The sequence below is a fragment of the Penicillium lagena genome (assembly GCF_028827675.1).
Source record: "Penicillium lagena strain IBT 129212 chromosome Unknown utg000001l_segment0_segment0, whole genome shotgun sequence".
Taxonomy (NCBI): Eukaryota; Fungi; Ascomycota; class Eurotiomycetes; order Eurotiales; family Aspergillaceae; genus Penicillium; species Penicillium lagena.
Window position 1 is genome coordinate 2,803,819 of NW_026623222.1, and position 19,665 is coordinate 2,823,483.

At 51.6% G+C, this 19,665-nt stretch overlaps 7 protein-coding genes across 7 annotated transcripts; 5 read left to right on the forward strand and 2 right to left on the reverse strand.

Annotated features, from left to right (window-relative positions):
* Positions 1 to 147: 147 nt before the first annotated feature.
* Positions 148 to 774, forward strand: N7510_001216 (uncharacterized protein; the record flags this gene model as incomplete). The annotated part of the gene is made up of 1 exon (XM_056973143.1): positions 148 to 774. One exon carries the CDS (start codon positions 148 to 150, stop codon positions 772 to 774), a length of 627 nt encoding a protein of 208 aa, XP_056838260.1.
* Positions 775 to 1,014: 240 nt separating this feature from the next.
* Positions 1,015 to 1,491, forward strand: N7510_001217 (zinc finger CCHC domain-containing protein; the record flags this gene model as incomplete). Its single annotated transcript, XM_056973144.1, has 1 exon — positions 1,015 to 1,491. The coding sequence occupies one exon, from the start codon at positions 1,015 to 1,017 to the stop codon at positions 1,489 to 1,491; it is 477 nt and encodes a 158-aa protein (XP_056838261.1).
* Positions 1,492 to 4,328: 2,837 nt separating this feature from the next.
* On the forward strand, positions 4,329 to 4,714 carry N7510_001218 (uncharacterized protein; the record flags this gene model as incomplete). Its single annotated transcript, XM_056973145.1, has 2 exons — positions 4,329 to 4,466; positions 4,514 to 4,714. 2 exons carry the CDS (start codon positions 4,329 to 4,331, stop codon positions 4,712 to 4,714), a joined length of 339 nt encoding a protein of 112 aa, XP_056838262.1.
* Positions 4,715 to 6,211: 1,497 nt separating this feature from the next.
* Positions 6,212 to 8,807, reverse strand: N7510_001219 (ATP-binding protein; the record flags this gene model as incomplete). The annotated part of the gene is made up of 6 exons (XM_056973146.1): positions 6,212 to 7,269; positions 7,322 to 7,367; positions 7,420 to 7,521; positions 7,586 to 8,464; positions 8,550 to 8,696; positions 8,745 to 8,807. 6 exons carry the CDS (start codon positions 8,805 to 8,807, stop codon positions 6,212 to 6,214), a joined length of 2,295 nt encoding a protein of 764 aa, XP_056838263.1.
* Positions 8,808 to 10,877: 2,070 nt separating this feature from the next.
* N7510_001220 (uncharacterized protein) lies at positions 10,878 to 11,780 on the forward strand (the record flags this gene model as incomplete). Its single annotated transcript, XM_056973147.1, has 1 exon — positions 10,878 to 11,780. The coding sequence occupies one exon, from the start codon at positions 10,878 to 10,880 to the stop codon at positions 11,778 to 11,780; it is 903 nt and encodes a 300-aa protein (XP_056838264.1).
* A 2,552-nt stretch (positions 11,781 to 14,332) lies between these two features.
* Positions 14,333 to 16,207, forward strand: N7510_001221 (zinc-coordinating transcription factor SFP1; the record flags this gene model as incomplete). The annotated part of the gene is made up of 3 exons (XM_056973148.1): positions 14,333 to 14,673; positions 14,789 to 15,842; positions 15,896 to 16,207. The coding sequence occupies 3 exons, from the start codon at positions 14,333 to 14,335 to the stop codon at positions 16,205 to 16,207; spliced, it is 1,707 nt and encodes a 568-aa protein (XP_056838265.1).
* Positions 16,208 to 17,837: 1,630 nt separating this feature from the next.
* Positions 17,838 to 19,446, reverse strand: N7510_001222 (transcription initiation factor IIA large subunit; the record flags this gene model as incomplete). Its single annotated transcript, XM_056973149.1, has 4 exons — positions 17,838 to 17,877; positions 17,932 to 18,923; positions 19,176 to 19,277; positions 19,429 to 19,446. The coding sequence occupies 4 exons, from the start codon at positions 19,444 to 19,446 to the stop codon at positions 17,838 to 17,840; spliced, it is 1,152 nt and encodes a 383-aa protein (XP_056838266.1).
* Positions 19,447 to 19,665: the final 219 nt, after the last annotated feature.

Sequence of the window (19,665 nt, forward strand, 5' to 3'; positions counted from 1 at the left end):
CTGTCCCAGCTCGCCTTGGTGCCTAACAACTCTTTCGAACCCGACGTGACAGCCACGATAGCGCTGAAGAACCCGAACCGAACAACGAACTACGAACGGCGCTAAGAAGGCGGCCTCCCCCGAACGAAACGAAACGAACCAGGGACCATGGCTAGGTCATCGACTACCCGAGCCCAGAGCGTTCCTCGACCCGAGAAATCACCCCAAATCAACGATGAAGAGGGTCCTGAAGATGCAAGAAGCGAAGCATCGGTCCCCTCTGAAACCATCCCGGTGGAAATCACCTACCCGAAGCTCCCACGTACCTCTCTAGCCGCTGAGGAGGGCCGACGAGAGTCCTTCTACGTCTGCGCAGTAGAGGACAACCCCGATCCGAGCGCCGGCCCCCAGGGGCTCGGCGAGCAGTTGAAATATACGCAACTTACCCTATCTGAGTTCAAGAAGGCCTTCAGGAAGGACCCCGATGCCCTCTTTGACATGATCTTAAAGAGGGAACGCCTTTGGACAGTGTACGCCAACACTAAAGATCAGGAAGCGCGTACCGCGCCTCCCGCTACGACTAGTGGTCACGAGCAAGAACTAGAAGCGATACAAGCCGAGTATGAAGACATGAAATTACGCCTTGAGACTGAGCGAAACAACTACGCGCACCAGCTCCTACAGAACCAGCGAATAGCGGTCCTGAAACCCAACGACTTCGGAGGCCGACGATCTGTTAAGATGCCTGACGCTCCGATCATGGACGATGGCAAGGATATGGATTTCGAGGTCTGAAGAACCCAAGTGGAGCGGAAGCTAGAGGGCAACGCCGACCACTACCCGACGTCTACCCTCCGGATCAACTACGTGGCCAGCCGATGCGAAGGCAAGGCCTTGAAGCATATCGGCCCTCGCCTACGTAGGGACGCGCCGCTTCCGTATGATGATGAGACCGACCTCCTCGATCACTTATAGGAGATTTTCTCAGACCCGAACCGCCGTGCGAAGGCCCGAATCGAATACACACAGCTAAAGATGAAGCCGAAGGACAGCTTCGATGACTTCCTGATCGAATTCGCCCGCCTTGCGGAAGAATCGGATACCCCTATGAGTGTTCGGAAGGAGGATCTCTACACTAAACTACCTTACCTCCTCCAAAATCAGGTCATGAGATTAGTTCACAACGACCGTGTCTCCTTCAAAGACTTCGCCTCTGAGTGCCGTGAATGCTCACTCCTAATCGGACAGCAAGTCTCTTCCCGTTCACAAGGCCGTACGACGAGCGGAGGAGGAAAAAGAGAATCGACTACTGGAAGCCCGGCTACCAAGCGAGAAGCTGGCTCGAGCCCTACCTCTACCGACCGGGTAGCCCTATTGAAGGAAGGTCGATGCTTCACGTGTCGAGAAAGGGGTCACCTTAGCCGAGACTGCCCAAAAAAGACAGCAGTTGCTACAGTGAACACAGAACAGCTCATCGAGCTTGAGGAAACTACTGAGACGGGAAAAGCCTGAGCCTGGGAAAAGTCTCCTTCTCAGGTGGAGAAATAGTGTCTTTACATGCGCTTGATTTGACAAAATTGATTGGACAAAGGGATCTTGTTTTTAATGCTCAGTTAGCATTCAATGGACATTCAGTCAATATCTCGGCTCTCGCAGACACTGGAGCGAATGGATTTATATTCATCGACACAGACCTTGCTGTTCTACTAGGTCAACAGTTTGGACTTCGCACGATTCGCTTGCCTCGTGATTGCCCTGTAAAGGGATTTGACGGGCAGAAATCGCAACCGATCACCCATGCGGTAGAGCTTACCCTCCACATCGATGGTCGACGAACTCTGGCATCCAGTTGGCTACTTCTCGAAAACGATGCAGATAGCTGAGCAGAACTACGAGATCCATGATAGGGAAATGCTAGCGATCATCCGTGCGCTTCAAGAGTGGCGGGCAGAACTCTCTGGACTACAACGCTCCGAGCCCTTTGGGATTCTCACTGACCACGAGGCGCTCCAATACTTTATGACGTCGAAGAAATTGAACGGTAGACAAGCTCGTTGGAGCGAGTTCTTAGCACAATTCCACTTTATGATCAAATATCGGCCAGGGAAGCGAAACGCCCTAGCTGATACTCTCTCGCGCAGAGACCTAGAGGATCAGAGCCCCCCGAACGAACGAATCCTTCTCCCAAAATCACGCCTCGATCCTAGAATCCTCGATGAAATCCAAGAAGCCCCCTCCTCCGTCGCCCTTGTTACCACTGAACCGATCACCGAACGAGTAAAGACAGCGAACCGCCGCCACTACAGCCTGCAGGAAGGGAGGGATAGAGCAATGAGTGGAGGAACACAATGGAGAATGAACGATGGATTGCTGCTATACGAAAATCGGCTGGTTGTACCAGATGAGGGCGATCTTCGTGCAAGACTCCTTGATGAGATCCACCGCCAGCCGTCTATGGCTCACCCTGGGCAAGAAAAGCTACGCAAGCTCGTGAACGCACGATACTATTGGAAGGGCTGGTCGGTGGATGTTGATCGATATGTGGACAACTGCCGAGTCTGCAAGCGAACGAAGCACTGGCGAGACAAGACACCTGGATTATTACACCCACTACCAATCCCAGACCGACCATGGCAACACCTTTCAATGGATTTTTGTACCCTCCCAAAGGACAAGAATGGCTACGACACGATCCTTGTAGTCGTTGACCGGTTCTCTAAGCGCCCAATATCAATTCCTTGTTACAAAACGATCACCGCGAAGGAAACTGCCCAGTTATTCATCACACACGTCTACCGTTGGGTAGGGATCCCGGATTCGATCGTCTCAGACCGGGGAGGACAGTTTATTTCTGAATTCTGGACCGAATTCTGCCGTCTCCTAGGCATCAAACGAAAACTCTCAACAGCCCGGCATCCACAGACCGACGGACAGACAGAGATTATGAACCAACATATCGCACAACGCCTACGCCCGTACGTCAACTACCATCAGGATGACTGGTCAGAGCTATTGCCGATAGTTGATTTCGCTGCAGCTGCTCTGGCACAAGATTCGACGAAGAACTCACCCTTTATGATTGAGAGGGGATACGAGCCCCGCACATCGTTCGATTGGCAAGAGCCATCGCCCCCTCCATCGCAGGAGCTGTCGACCGATGCCATCGCAGCACGCGACTATGTCTCCCGACTTGAGAAAATTTGGAAAGACACCCAACAACAAATCGTCCGCGCGCAGGAGAGGCAACAACTACAGGCAAACCGACACCGCAGACAGGAAGATTTTAATGTCGACGATGAAGTCTTTGTGACAACGAAACACTGGAATACAGGACGCCCAAGCCGTAAACTGGCCGACCTATCCGCGGGACCTTTCCGAATCATCGAAAAAGTTGGCAACTCTTACCGTCTCGAACTACCCAACTCTATCAAGGTACACCCCGTCTTCTCACCAGACAAATTACGCCGAGCAACGAAGACGACGCCATTGACTGGGCAGCACATCGACCCCCCGCCCCCAGTGGAGGTCAACGATCATGACGAATGGGAAGTTGATGAAATCCTCGACTCACGACTATACTACCGCAAGCTCAATTACCGCGTCAAGTGGGTCGGAACAGATGAAGACATCACATGGTACCCAGCCGGGGACTTCAAAAATGCCCCGCAAAAGCTAATCGATTTCCACGAACGATACCCCGACAAGCCTGGCCCGCCCGCCCGCCTACAGGAATGGACAAAAGCTGCCTTGGACGACGAATTCCTAGACGATCATCCGGATGACAACAAACCAGCATCAAGGGACTAGATGCTCTTACAGAGGGGGGTAATGTGACCACACTTGATGGGATTTTAACGTGACTGCGCATGACGGGACCACGCTCGACGGGTCTGCGCTTGACGGGACCGCGTTTGGCATCACTGCGATTGAAGACTGCGTTTGACAGGTGACACAGGGCATAGACTGTTGTAGATAAGTAGAGACTCTTCTTCGGTCTCTTCTTCCCTTTCTCAACTTGGATCTCCCGTCGACTACGTACTCAAATTGAATTCTTTATTGATTTTCTTTCTTGATCTGACATCCGGTCACAGGGCAGAGGTACTTGATGTGGCGGTGATGAAATTAAAGGAGGACTTGATCGTGGAGGCCCTAATAAGTCAGAGAAAAATCCTGGAGCGACTTACGGATCGCCTCCAACCCTACCCGCATTAGGGAGTCAAGCAATGACGGGTTCTTAATCTGGAAGCATAGACTGATTCACCGGTCCTCGCTGCTAGTAGGAACCCGCCTACGGCTCCAAGATTCCTACTACGAGACATGTCGCAGATTATCTGCTTCCGCTATGGTTGATGATCACAGTCGAAGGAGCAACCCGTGTCGCAGCGTTCTTTGTGATGGATGGCCGCCCGTCATACCATCCGTTCATCTTGAAGGGGAGTACCGGACTGGCCGATATACAATCCTTAGCGATCCCGACCACGCTACCGGTCAGGCACATTGCATAGAGGTAGTCCGTACTCATGATGTGCGACAGGGCGGTGTGGGTACGACTCCGTCCTGTGTTCAGAAGGTTCGCCTAGATGAATCCGAGCTCGTTGATCGAGTCAATACTGGGTTGACCAAGCGATCCAATCAGCTTACCCAGACAGACTGGGGGGACGACTCTACGGATCATGGGTCATTTTCGAACCTGGTCAACGAGGCGTTGAAGGAAGACGCGGAGTTCGAGGACTGAGTCGTCTTTCTCATCGAAAAACTAATCCCGTCCATGACGGGGACCCCAGCCGCTACGGACGAAGGAGTTGAGGGGATAGCGCAGTCGGAGGAGGGCGTTGAGGAGGCACGAGGTGCGAACCAACTTGACGATAATGAGTAAATGAATGATGACAATAATATTAACGAGTCTATGTTGTCGAAGTTTATGAACCGCATTTCCGATTTGGCGTTTGTTGATTGCGTATCTTTAATCCAGAGGGAAAATGGTTTCGGATAAACGATGGGGAGTGTGTATCATTCAGTATTATAGGGACGGGACCCATACCCCATACGGGTGGAGCTGGTGCAGAACTGCTTATGGAGATTGAGGTGAAGGGGGGTAGCCCGTTCATCTCTGTCAGTTCACGTTTTTCCATTTCTTTTTTTGAAAAAAACTGGAAGCTGGTCTACAAGTATACAAAGGAGGCATCACTTAACGTTACTGTCGTATGTACTGGCTTCCAAATTGCAGTCATAAACATTCTGATCATTTTCTAAGCTGGGATTGGGCGAGAAGAGCCCATAAGAACATCTCTCATCCTCATATCGAACCATCTAGTGCCCTGCACAGAGTCTCTGAAGCCTTCTATAGCAACTTTTAAGCCCTGCATACGAGAGATCCGGCGTTCGATCCGCCGATCGTCCATAACTTTTTTGCGTTTTTGCAGACCACTTTACTCAAATTTTAGCTAGCCCTAGGGAGTTTTGCCTATATTATCCGGCTTATTAATAATTATGGAAGATGCTCACTATGTCTAGTCACTAGAATAGAAAGAAAGGGTGAATTTAGTGCTTCGGAGGAGAGGTGCTAGTGACCCTGGCATTTTCGGCTCGAATGCAACGCCTGGGAAATAATCAACAATTTCTCGTATAGGCAGGCCAGACGTGAGTGCCTGCAAGTCTGAGGTGTCCATATTCCATTGCCCTTTGTTCCTATATCGTTTTTTGTTCGTGGCCGAGTTGATTCAAGCGTCCACTTTTTGAAATATATATATAGTGGCAATTGCACGAGCGAAAATTGTCGTTGGAAGCAACAGGGGGAAGGAAGAGGAGAAAAGCATGGTTTGAATATTTAGGCACGCTTATTAGGTCCCTAACCCCATATTCAGTAATAGACTAGGACCTAGAGTTAGTTCAACAAGGAACATGCCCCCGGAATGGCATGCCCGAACTACAAATCGTTAGAGCGCGGGCCCGCATAGAGATCACGTGACTCGATACAGATTTTCCTTATTCAGCTTATAGTTAGCTGGGCCCCCAGGGTCCCCTCCAATTGGACACACATACACCACAGTCGTAAGAGAAGAATGAGGACCGTCCACATTACTCTCTAAGAGTACTTAGGCTAGATAGAAACCAAAGTAGATTTTCTTCTAGTGAATATCACTATTCTATAAGGTAAAATGTGATCCGGAGCCTGACCAGAAGACAAAACGAAGAAAGGATTCAATGTCCATTGTTTCTCATCATCGGTTCATTACCTCGTGCGTCGGTCTACCTCATTATCTGCCCGACGGTCTCTCGTTAACCCTTCCAGCTGCTCCTGGAACTCCCTCGTGATCGACAAGACCTTCTTGAAATGGTCTTTCCGCAAGCTTCCACCCTGTCCATTGCTGCACGCGAGCGCATGGGCGCTGTTGACCAGGTTTCTGATCTGGCGGCCGTTGAGTTTCTGCTCCGAGCCGATCTCTTCAACCCAATCATCGATGTTCTCCCGGTTGGAAGGCGAGATGATGTTCTTGTCCTTCTCTTGGAGCTTATTCAGGAAGCTGCTGAAGACTTGCTTCTTCTGCGCTTTGGTGAGGTCCTCGTAGCGGATAGCGAGATGGATACGCGACTGCACTGCGATATCGAGCGAGGTGATTCGATTCGTGGTCAAAATCATGATTCCCTCGTAGTACTCGAGCACACGCAGCAAAACGGAGACGAGAGCGTTCCGGTTCGGGTCACCAGTGCTCATACGAGACTCGAGGAAAACGTCTGCCTCATCCACAAGGAGAATGGCCTCCCATGCCCCCGCAAGGTGAAACATGCGCTCGAGATTATTTTCTGCCTTGGAGGCATTCAGGCCAATTTCAGCCACGCTGACGATCAGAAGCGGCTTCCCGGTCGCTTCGGCGATGGTCTCTGCGGTCAAGGTCTTTCCTACGCCCGGAGGCCCGTGAAGGAGAATGACGAGACCGCGACCCTTGCCCTCGATCACATCCATGTCTTTGCGGTTGGTTTTGGAATCATTTGTCTTGGTATGATTCTCCACCAGCGCCTTGATCATGTCTTTATATACTTGGTGCAACTGCAGGTCAGTGTCGAATGCCGTCTTGATCGTGACTGGCTCAATTCGTCGCACTGCGTCGACTTTGAACTGGCCCCAAGTCTTTTGTTGGGTCGAGTAGCCCAGGACCCGAGGAGGGCACAGAAGAAATTTGTCTCTTTCCTGTTCTTTACTGACGATGTCATAACTCTCTGGTTTTTCATTGGGATCTTCCACTTCCACGCTGGTGTACTTTCCCAGCGGATATGAGCCGTTGCGGGATCCTGTGAGATGTTAGCCACTTGCAATAGCAAGTGGGGATTGTATGTGACTTACCGTGCTGCAGGAAGGCGCCTGCATCGACGATGAACTTACCCCTGACCTATATATGGATTAGAAAGAGCTTGGGTCGTGTCGAGCAAAGCGGTACTCACAGCGACGGTCTTCACATTATTGTCTTCTTTCCCTGTCGCGGAAATATTGTGTTCGTAAAATTCGTCTTCCTGTGTGGAACGTAGCGTGCGATTGTCATCATCCTAAAGCAAAATATGTTCCATTAGCCACGGATGTGTCCTGCTGGTGTTCTTTGGGCGGTCTCACATCTTGGACCAGCGACCTTGAAAGGCTCCCGCTGGCGAGTAAGACAATGTCATTATATTCAGACATCTGCTTCGAGCCTTTCTCAACAGTGCACAATTCGATAAACTTTTCGCCTCTTTTAATTAACTTCTCCCGAAGCTCTTTCAGCTGGCCGTCTTCCTCTTTCAGATAATTGATAGGGTAGCAGAAGAGGCTGCTGATGTCCTTTGTGCCACGGAAGTGCTCAATGTCGAACTCGTAGTACGTTTTGACCTGTGACTTGCTGTTGTAATCGTAGCACCAGCACGGGATCGAAACTTTTCGTCTCTCGTAAGGGTCGGGAGAGTACGGAACCTCGAAGATCTGCGGGAGGTTCAAGAAAGGCTTCGCGAAGACTTTGGTCTTCGGCCGAAAGATGGTCCAGAGGAACTCGTAAGTGATGACGCCCGTATCCATGTTTGACTTGCGGGTCTTGAAGTATGACTCTAGTTCCGTCGAAGCGCGGATGGAATTCATCATCTCATCCAGGTCTTCGCGGGCCTGCTTTTTCTCCTCGCTGTCCCCTTCCTTCGGTCCTATCTCGGCACTCAGCTCTTCCCAGTAGTGCACCACAGCCTGAAAAGGACCGGGTATATAGACGCTAGTGCCATCAAAGCTTTGACCAGGATAATCTCCGATGACGCTCCTGAGCAAGTCACGTAGTCCCTGCGATTCGACATCTATCTCCGAATACGCGGGCTTAGTCTTCTCATTGACCCTCATCACAGTCCGAAATACGAAAGCGATATCCTGGGTTTTGTCGCCCTTTGCCGTGGGAGCATCGACGTCTTGATCGACATTGCGGCCTTGCTGTTCGTTCCAGCTGCTTATAACGTTGCGCACTCGGGATTTCTTCTTGGTCTGTTGAGAGTTAGGTTTTCGCAAGTTCTAGACTAAAGACGACACATTGATTCTCGAGTCCTCTTTGAAATAGCAGCGTATCTACCTTATCTTCCTGTTTCTCTTCTGCGTCGTTTTCGTCTGCAGCCCCGTTCGCCTTTGTCTCAGCAGTTGCATCGCCATCTTGAGCAGTAACACTGCTTGCATCAGTATCCGGTGGGTCTTTGGTCGGTAGTGTTGAGATTTTGGCCTCCTCGAACAGTCAGTCTCTGGGCAATTAGGAGTGAAGCGTTTGACGTACCGTTACGGCGGAGGAGCTAATCATGCGTTCAAGATCGGCAATCCGTTGCTCAAGAAGAGTCATGTACTTCTGCTCCTTCTGTCTTATTATATTGCCAATTTCGTCATCGGATGGAGCCTGAACAAGAAGTCAGCAGGATCAGTCATCTCCCAGGCCTAATATACACACGCCAGCGCCTCCGGTATGTTGTTCTTGCGCCATTGCTCCTTAATCGTGCTCAGTCGCTAGCAGGTAATTAAAGCTTGACGAGGAAGGCAAAAGCAGTTGAGGAGTCGACCGGAAACTCTGAGCAAAGCATGTAATAGACAAGGTAGCAATTTAATCATCACAGGGTGTTCATGTTGATGAACGTTGGCCCCCCCGTGCACTGCCACCACCTAGACCGCCATTAACCTGAGTAGGCGTAGACTGTCGCTTTGACAATGGCGTTGGCAGACTAGAGGCCACGGCTATTGTTAGCTATGTCTGCGGGGTTGAACGCCGAACGCGATTGGGCTCTACGCAATTGGGTCTAATCATCGCGCAACAAATAATGACATGGCCATAAGAAAACCCCTGTGCATCTCAACCCGCATGCAACAGGAGATTACCCGATCCCTCTCAATTCCGGAGGACACTGAGCCCGGTAAAACATCCTAGCGATCATTGATCGCTTCTGAATGAAGCCGTCAACTGCGGCTGAAGAAGGGGGCGGGAGGGGGGGCGGGAAGGCCCCAAGCGCCCGACGGGCCGTCTCTTGCTTAAGTCCGTCGAATCATATCAATAAGATAGCCAAATCCTGTTCTCTATCTGCTAAGCATGTCTAATATTAGCTTGAATCTTACGTGGCAGGTCCAGACTTCGGGTGCAGTAGTGCTTAGTTTAGAAGCCGGGCTTGCCCATCTACTGGGGTGTTGCCGGTAGAGGGATTCTTGAGCAACAACCGCTGCCCAGGTGCTCGATACTAGGCGACCGAGGAGCTCGCCCTCTGCTTGGAAAGGAAAGAGTGGTCTGAAATCCCGGTTTAGCCGCAGCTCTCTAAAATTCGATTGGAGATGGCGTTAGACAATTCAGTCTCGGAGCCAAGATGGTTTCAAAGAGGGAAAGCAAACAACGAGTGAGTGGCCGTGTGCTGTTGGTTTCAGTTTTTTTGAAAGTATAAGATTGTTACGTGGTAACCCAAAACCTTGAGACTAAAAGCATTCACTCCTCATAGCAAGCTTCTGAGATCCCATCAAGATGTGAGCTCTCAGTATGAAAGTTTCAAGGAGAGAGTTTGCAGCATCGTAGGCCGAAGGAATGTCGACGGCCAAGTCAAACATTCCAAAGAAGAAATCGAACAGCAACTCCAGGAATTGGATCCCCGTGAGCTGAAGGAGCTCGGTGACAGGAATCTGCGGGACTCGAAATCAGCGAGATTTTCCTATCTGGAAGAGCGGACCAAGGGCGCAAAAAACTTTGGGAATGGTCTTCAGAAATTTCTTACTAGCTTTTCCAACTACCTTGCGGCGTATTCGGGGATCGTAGAAGTTGTCAAACAGGCGGGCCAACCGTATGGACAGGTGGCATACGGTGCTCTTTCTCTGCTTCTTATTGTATGATCCCTTGCCATCCTCACCGCTTCTGTGCATGCTCACTAGCTAGGTTGCCGTAAACAAATCCGCAAATGAGGACAAGATTGCAAGCGCTCTGGATGACCTCTGCAGGTGGTATCCACGGCTCAATGATCTGACGGATATCTACCCGGAACCAAGGCTGGAGGCGTGCGTTGCTGAGGTCTATAAAGGCGGAATAATGTTCGCACAAAGTTCCGTTACGTACTATACAAGCTCATCTGGTGAGGTCGTCGTTTCGTCCTGATCTTAATATCCTTCAGGCTGACTTGAGGTGAACGTTTAGTCCGGTTTGTAATGTCCGTCAAACCCTCAAAGACGGAACTGGACGCTGCCATTGCGGCTATACAAAAGTCGCTCGCGGAGGTGAACTTCGAAAGTAGGATTCTACTTCACAAATCAGTCAGGTCAATAAGTGACCGAAACGATGAATTACTGAGAGGCAATGAAGAACTGAAACGGCAGATCGAGCAATTGCAGCTAAGAAACGATGAGCTGAGGAAAGAAGTTCAGAGTATGTAACAAAGCCCTCTGTAACATTATGATGGTAACATGGAACCCAGCACTCAACCAAACAGCATCGAATAAGCAAAGGGAAGAAGATTGGGAAAATCTAGAGCGCTTCAGGAGGCTCCTGGGCGTGCCGGACATGGACCTTTCTCCAGAGGTCGACCTTCTTTTCTGCCGAAGGACCTTGGAGAAGGCTTTTCAGAAAGGAGACCTCAGTCCCAGACTTGGCAACTCATTCTCACGGATGACGCTCAATTTTCTTGAAGAGGACGAGGTGTACAATCAATGGATAAGCACCTCTCATTCTGCTCTCTTCTTGATCAGCGGCAGGACAAAACCCGAGTCCCGCGACGGGCATAATACTTGCTCCTGGCTGTCTATGGCTTGTATCCATGTGGCTGAAAAGCTACGTGCAGACGATAGCTTCACGCTGTTCTATTCATGTCATCCCAATCTCCGTGCCGACGACTTCGTCCCATGGCAGGCGCCACTCTCGGCGCTGGCATACCAGGCGCTAACCCACAGACCGGAGGTGCTTCGGCACGACAATCAACATCTACGATCCCTGGTACACCAGTGGCAGGAAGAGAGCTACGACCGGAAGAAGCTGAGCAAGATGGTTCAAACGCTGCGCGAATGCCTCGCGAACGCTATTGTCGACTCTCAGAAGCCGCTGTACGTCATTCTCGACAGGGTCGATCTTTGCGATGGCTCGAAGAGTCTGAAACGGCATTTCCTAAAGGAGTTGGTGAGTCTGGCTAGCGACAACTCCTTATTTGTGAAGGTGATGCTCGTTGTGGACTCGACCTTATGGGAGGGCCTGGATGATGTGTTTGACGATTTGAAGGATGGAGCAAAAGACCGCCTGCTCGGGAAGCTGGGATGGCATCAGAGGGAACATGCTCAGCATTTACCCTCTCCTGAGTGGTTGTAACGGTGTCTGCTAGATGGGTATGTCCGTAGGACTCAGATGTACAGTTGGCGAACCGTTTAAGTGCCTCTGTTCTGTTGCCGAAGATGTACTGTACAAACCGTCTAACATCCTTTGCTAAATGTATCTCACCCACCAGAGTCTATGGGTACCCTCGAACCAGCGCACTTGCATTATTGTTTGATACTAGGAATACGGACGCTGCCTCGAACACATGCTGTTGTAGTTTCTGTGCATGTTGTTTCCAATATCAAGCAGCATAATCTAGGAACACATCCTGTCCGAGTCGAGTCTCAAGCTCTCCTCATCACCGGAACAATTGCCGCTCTTGAAGTATTGGTTTGATGGCGCATGAGTTGCTCGGCAAACGATTAGCCTAAATCGAATGTTGATCAACGAAGGGAGAATTCATGGGAGTGGGCTTAGTGTCGGCCAGCTCGGTCACAGACCGAAGTCGAAGGATGTCGGCTCTACCACACTCCGCTTGTGTGGGTGTCCTCATCAACATGAGAGGCTGGTTAATTTGTTCAAAGGGTAAAAGGGACATATGACTTCAACAGGTCCCACCTGGTAGTGACGTATTAGTGACACACGTTAGCTTTGACTAATCATAACACTATGGAGCACTAGGGTATGGATAGTATCTAGTTTATGGGTTGCAGAGACCATCAGTTGGTCATTTGACAATCAATAGTTTCATGAAGAGGACGATAGATGATTATATAGTTCTATATAAAGTAATTACTTTACGCTAGTAATATGCAAGCCGTTTCCATTGGTAGTGTTATAGTGCCGAAAATAAGGGGAGGCTGCATTTGCTGGGACTCTGGTCTCGCACGAGAGTGGGTCACCGTACCAGATCCCGAAATATTTCGGCGCCACACCGGATCGAACAGGAGAATAGGGTGGAATGTGACCTCGCCAGGACAACCGTAATCAAAACAGCGAAAAACAGCGAACGCGGAGTACGCGGAGCTCAAACGCACCCCAGTTGACGACCTCATCATCTGATGGAACTACAAAAAAGAAGGCGGTGTGATGAGAGCAGGGCGGGCGGAAGGAAAGAATGGGCTTGAAATCTCCGGACGACGCTAATTGATCGAAATGCTTCTGCGGCGGTTCTAGCGCCGAAGCCAAGACCCGATGCCTCCCGCTGTTGTTGTGAGGGCGGCAGGATCGCGATGATGGCTTTCTTGGGTGCGACGGTTGTCTGCCCTGCTGTAATGATAATGCCGACCCGCACGAGGGGGCATTTTCAGCTGGATCTTCAGACCGGCGAGATCAAAGGGGGAGGGGATCGGCTTTCAGGTCATTGTGTGCGAAATGACACCCCGGAGAGCTTGCCATTCCGACCGGTTTCCGCGTTTTCCGCCACTCATATCGTCATCCTGGGTCCCCCTTGCAGACCCCAGATTTACAGTGCAATTGCTGAATCTATACGGCAGGGAATGTCATATGGAGATATGTAGCCAGATGTATATACCTTCATCAATCCAATTCACACCAGTGGTTGGTACTCGGAAGGGCTAAAATAGGGGCTCCAGCCACTCTGCACGATGAACCACGGGTGGGCGCCGTCCGATATGTAGTATGGGAAAGCGAGCGGCTGGCGGCAGCTCCACCTGGGCGGGTGTGGGAGAGTGTTGGTTGTCCTTTTTCCTCGGAGGGAGCAGTGCTCTTCATTGCGAGTGTACAAGCAAGTCCACCGCCGTTGGCACTTAGCGACATGGCCAGTCCTAGTAGACAGTCATCACATCATCACCATCATCATCATCATGGGCCGACCAGATTAGTCACTAGTTCGGGGACCGCTCGGTTTTCGGCGTTCTGTATTGACCCTGCAAGCGGTGTGGTGGTGTCATCGTTGCAACGATCTCCCCGGCGGGGAGAATAACGGGATAATGGAGGCCAACAAGAGTAGTGAGCAGCCTGGGTGACCTCACTTGTTGTTGCAATTAGTTTGTTCTTGTCGGTAGTTAGTTCGTTAGTTCTCGAGAGACGGGGACAGAGAGAACACGTGAGGTAATACCGGCCGATACGGCGCCTAGCCCAAACCGGCTTTGCCTCCCCGATCATCACTTGCTCTACTCGACTCGACTCGACTCGACTCCCTCGACACTTCCCTTCCTCAACGCTGGACGGTCCCTTTCTGTCATTCTCTCATTGTTTTCATCGCCCTCTCCCGTCTTGGTTAGAAGACATCCGAGACATCAACGTCAACGCCGCCTTCCTCGACTGGTACCAGAACGGTACTGGACATCATCCGAAGGTGGACTCCCTGGTCTGAATCCGCCCAAAAACGCCAGCCCACTTAGTCCACCCATCTTTCTCAAGGGTCGTTCGTGGTCGCCTGAACCCTTTCCTCGTCTTCACTTGCTCCCCCCTGATCGCTGTGAGCGAGAGAGCGTCTCACTCGATTATCTGTCATCAGCACCTCCCCTCCCCCTCCCTCGGGTTGTCGCGCAGATCGGATAAGGTGATACGGGCTTCTTTGGCGATTCACGACAAATCGCCTGTCTGACTAGCAAACCCAACACTTAGAGAATTTCATCATCATGGCCGGCGCTACTCCGATAGACATCGCCACTCGCCAGTCAACCTCGGTCTCCCCGCCGGGCCAGCAGGCGTCGAATCTGACATCCGCTTTGCAAAAGGCGGGCACCGGGGAGCGCACCAGCAGCATATCGCATCACCCGGGCGGCGGACTTGGGATGTTCAAGGCCCCTCCTCCTCGTAAGGATTCCATCGGCACCGCTGCGCAATGGGGCAATGGCACCAAACCCATCTCCATGGCAGGATCGGCCCGCGACAAAGGACGCCGGGAGTCGCTCGCAGGAAGTCTGGTAGGCGGAATGAGCTGGGGTGGTGTGTCTGTCGGCAGTTGGATTCGAGATGAGTAAGTGTGGCCCAACAGATCGAGAACGCGTGCGCGGGGGGAAATCCTGTGCATTTCCTTCTGTCGCACCGCATGACAGAAAAAAATAAAAGACTGACCGGAAATTTCCGTCTAGCATTATTATGACTGGCACATCACCATTCACCTTCCAGTCGCCATCATTTCACTCGTCGTCGTACCTGCCGAAACTCGAGGCCAACTTCATGCGGGACTTTTCGTGCTGCGGTGTGACGTTACCGACCCTCCACGACCTATTACAACACTACGAGGAAGCGCATGCTACCAAGTCGCCCAACCAGGGGCACCGGCCGAGCCAGGGTGAAAATCGAGCTGCCTTAGCCGCCGCCGCGATCGCACAGCAACAGAGCCAGCAACATGGCAATGGACGCGGCCTGCAGCCTGACCGGACGTTAGACATGCGTAAGAGTCAGAATCCATCCACCCCCCAGCATGCGGATTTGGACACGATCGATGACATGGAGTTGGACGAGCCTATGGGAGATGGGGACGACTCTACCTCGCAGTTGTTCTCGCCCCAGTTACATGACGGTGGACAGGGCGGATTTGGCAATTCCAACCAGAGCAGCCAACTAAGTCTAGGCATGCTCCCGACTCCTCAAGGCTTCAACCAGTCGTCACAACCGGGTACGCCGATCGGATCCGGGCTCCCACTTTCTTTGCAGAACAACCCAACCGTCTCTTCCGTCAACACTCCTACATTTACGGCCAACCCCCTCCAAGCGTCCCAGTTCCGCCATACACCTGATTCCTCGGGACCCGGTACACCGGCAGAGATTGATGAAAGCATGCTCAGTGGATTTGGCGATTTGGCAATGCAGAACAACGGAATGGGCCAAAATCAGGGCCAATTCGGACGCTTCCCGGGGAATAATAACGATATGATTGATCTCTGCATCGATGAGCCGGCCAAGCGTCTATTTAGCCCCAACGGCGGCATGGGATCTCCCAACGCCCACTTCAAGCTCAGTGGAGCGCAGTACGGGCCCAACAGCGATATTGCACGACGGATCCGGGAGCAGCAACTAGCTGCTGGTGTTCCAGATACCACCACAATCCTCCCCAACGAGGAGCCCAAGCCGTTCCGGTGCCCTGTCATCGGATGCGAAAAGGCATACAAGAACCAGAATGGCCTTAAGTACCACAAAGCTGTATGTCTTTCCCCAACACTTGATTTTCTTTCCAATTAACACTGTTTATCTAGCACGGACATAACAACCAGCAATTACACGATAATGCCGACGGCACGTTCTCGATCGTCAACCCAGAGACATCAGCCCCATACCCGGGCACCCTCGGCATGGAGAAAGAGAAGCCCTACCGGTGCGAGGTGTGCGGCAAGCGGTACAAGAACCTGAATGGACTGAAGTACCATAAGTCGCACTCCCCACCCTGCAACCCCGACTTTCAGCTTGGAGGTCGTAATCTGAACCTAGGCGGCGGCGTGATGCAGGGACAGAACATCAACGTGGCTGGAGCTGGCCTCCCTGGAATCGGCGAAGAAGGTCTTCTATGAAGATCGTCATCTATTTCCTCCTACCCAATTCTCTTTTTGTCTTCTTCGACCTAATTTGACCGACGCGACTGATGATATGAACGGCCTCTTTCTTCTCTCGGGGAAAAAGAGAAAACAGGCCACTTTTCTTATCTTCTGTCTTACTTTCAAAAGGCTCGCTCCCGCACACGATTTCATGACTTACTGGTTCCGGTGCTCTTGGAGTTTCTTGGAGATTTTTGGTTTCTGGTCTTCCTTTTTCCATCCGTGTGTTGGGTATGGGTACATGGGCTTACTGGCACTGGCATTTCCACTTTTGTCTTATGCTCGATATCTCTCCCTTTCCAGAACCACGTTGGGTACTGGCAATAGAGCTCTTGAAAGAAAGAGGTACTTCTGGCCATCTATCGGTCTAGAAGAGGCCAACCTTCAGCCGGACTGTTGTACTAGAGTGTCGCACGACAACTTGTGACACAACACGCCAGGCTTCGGTGAGAAAGCGAGGCTGGGCATCATCTTCTGCTTGTTTTGTACGGTGTGCTTTTTCTGATTTTTGTGTTTTGTCTCTTTGAAAGGGTTGGCTATTTGCTCTTTTCTTTCTGTTTGAATTGCTCCCTTCAACATCAACAACAACCCCCCACCAAAAAGGCGGCTGCCCCGAGAGTTCTGTCGAATACAGCAGTGCCGCACCAAAAAAAAGGAGACGACGATTGGGTTTTGATGATGATGATGATGGACCATGGGATTTGATTGGTCTGCGAGGAAGGCTGGTCTGGGGAGGTCTTGCTTGATTGCTCGATCTCCTTCCTCGCTCCCACACGACCCGGAGAGATGATGGGGTTGGTGGGTTGGTTGTCTTTCTTCGAGGAAAAAGACAAAAGAAACAACAAAAAAGTACGGTTTTTACTTTCTCCGGCGTCAGATCGTGTAGATATGGTTTATTCTTTGTCCCTTGATACACTTTGCTTTCTTGTCTATCGTTTCTCACTTTATTTCTCATTGATTGATTCTATTTATTCTCTCTATACTACCGATGTACCACGTAGCAAGTGCTATAGTATATTAGGGTGCAGATCTACAAGACACTAGCACTCTAATAGAGGACGAGGACGGCTCATTTCAAATCAATTTCTCATCCATTGAAGACCTATGTGTGGATCGACCTTGCATTCTAGTACACAATCATCATAAGGGCGCGCGACGATGCACGCAAATAAAGACAAAGTCTGTTTGAAAAAAAAGACAAACAGATGGGAAAAAGTGGGCTGCCAGGTTGACTTTCAACTTTCAAAAGGGCCAGGCGAGAAGAAGAGACGCGGCGCGGTAGTCACAAAAGGCAAGGCATGTAGAGAGAAAAAAGGGTGGAAAAAAGAAGTACCTGGGCAGCAACCAAGGACAGCAGAGACGTTTCGGTTGCTGGGACCAGTCGTTTCAAAATCACAGGATAATTTTTTCATTTTGGGGGGGGGGGGGGGGGGGGGGTGGGCGACCCATTCAAAGCTTTAGAGGGAGGCATGAGGAGGATATCTGAGAAGAGAGGTGGTACAGGGGAACAAGAGGGATGAAGAAGGGAGGGAAGGTTTCTCATCTCGGACAACATGGGAGGATGTGCACATTGAAAGATGGAAGAGACAAGGCTTGGTTGTGTTGGTTACCACTCGAACTCGCCCTGGCCTTTGTGGAAGACGTATCTGCACCAATGTTAGTATAATTATGAATGGCAACAAATGGAAGAAAAAACTCACTCCTTGCCACCTGAGGTCAGGATGCCGTCCTTCAATGTGCACTTCCACTTATTCTTGACCCGTTGGACCTTGTCGTATGTGCACAGCATGACCTGGCCATCTGGCTCATCGTCGTCCTGCTCTCCGGCAACCAGATCGTCCGGGTCATCCAGATCCGAATTAATGGCGTCTTCGTCTGCCTCTTCCTTGACCTCGCCATCCGCGCCGTCAAACTGTCCCGGAATGCTCGGAGTCACTGACGTCTCGGCGGGCATGTTTGCGGCCAGCGCGGGGTGAGCCGCACGGGAAAAGGACTCTGGCTCGTGTTCATCCAAGGGACGAAGGAGACCACCCGCCTCCATCTCAAGCATTCGCTGCTTCACCTGTTTACGGAGAAAACGATCTCCTTGTCCGTTCTGTGCCGCGGCTGCTTCTCGCCGGCGAGCGACCTCCGCTTTCCAGTCTGCCAGTCCATCATCTGCGCCATCGGTCTGTCCCATATTGGGTTGCGTGGTTGCGGGATAGCCCGGTTCCGTTTTGATCGCGGGCATCTGTCCATTGGCGGCATATTGAGCGTGCGGGTGCATCTGGCCAGGCATGCCCATCGGACCGGGGTGATGGTTCTGCATTTGGTTCACGGAAGTCGCTGCTGCAGCACCGTACTTTTGCTGGATTTGGTGGACGGCGCGGTCACGAGCTGACTGCGGGTTGAGTGTGTGCGCAGGCATTGGGTTGTTCATGTGAGGCAGACCGACTTGGCCGTTGGATCCCGGTTCAGTCTTGATGCGGGGCATCTGGGCCATATTCGCAGCAACTGCGGGAGCCGACACGGGCGGCAGCGACGCGGGAACATGTTGTTGGACCTGGGAAGGATTTGGGCGAGGAGCGTTGGATGGCACAGTAGCCGTGGCAGGGAGGACGGAGTTTTGGGACTGAGGAGGAGCGGGCTGGGGTGGAGGAGGATCCCATGGGAAGTGGGCGACGTTGACCGAAGAGAGCTTCTTTTGCCACGTCTATTTTCGGAGGGTTAGCAAAAAGCCAAACAACATAAAAAAAGTGGTTAGGTGAGATAATCGACCGGGGTGGTTGAGACGGCGCTTGGCGGGTCAACAAGGCCGGCCAACGGTATAAAGAGGCTGTGCACCAGGCCCGTCACACCCATAAGCAGCCGCTTCCCGCACCCCTCCGAAGGCCCCCCGCTTTGGGTGATTCCATCTCCAGATCCACGATAGGAACACCTAGAAGAGAAAAGATGTTCTGCTTACCTCTTTCAGATCATGCAGTGTCTGCTGGTCGACACCACTCTCCTCAAAATCAACTTGGGAAGCATCGCAGACTTCCTGAATGACGCGTTCGAACACCGGTCCCTATGTGAATCATCTGGAGTCAGCCAAAACCTCACAATATCCCTTGATCGAGGCAAGATAGCAGATCCACCGAAGCGAGAGGGACAGGAAACATGGAAGGAAGTTTTCCGGCCAGACCGGGTAGGGTAGGTTGTCGCAAGACCGGACGTACCACTTGACTGTTGGACATGGCGAGGGGATGGACCACACAGGGCAGGGTAGGCGAGCTTCTGGAGACCGAAATGAATGATCTTGGACGTCCTGAGAGTTCAGCGGGCTTGGTTCGAGGCGTGAAAGGAGGCCTTCCGAACGGGCAAGCCGGAGCGCAGGTGGATCGGCACCTCACGTATGACGCAACAGCAAACCACTGGTGTGCGAAGACTGTTCAATGATAGGGGGTCGATGAAAT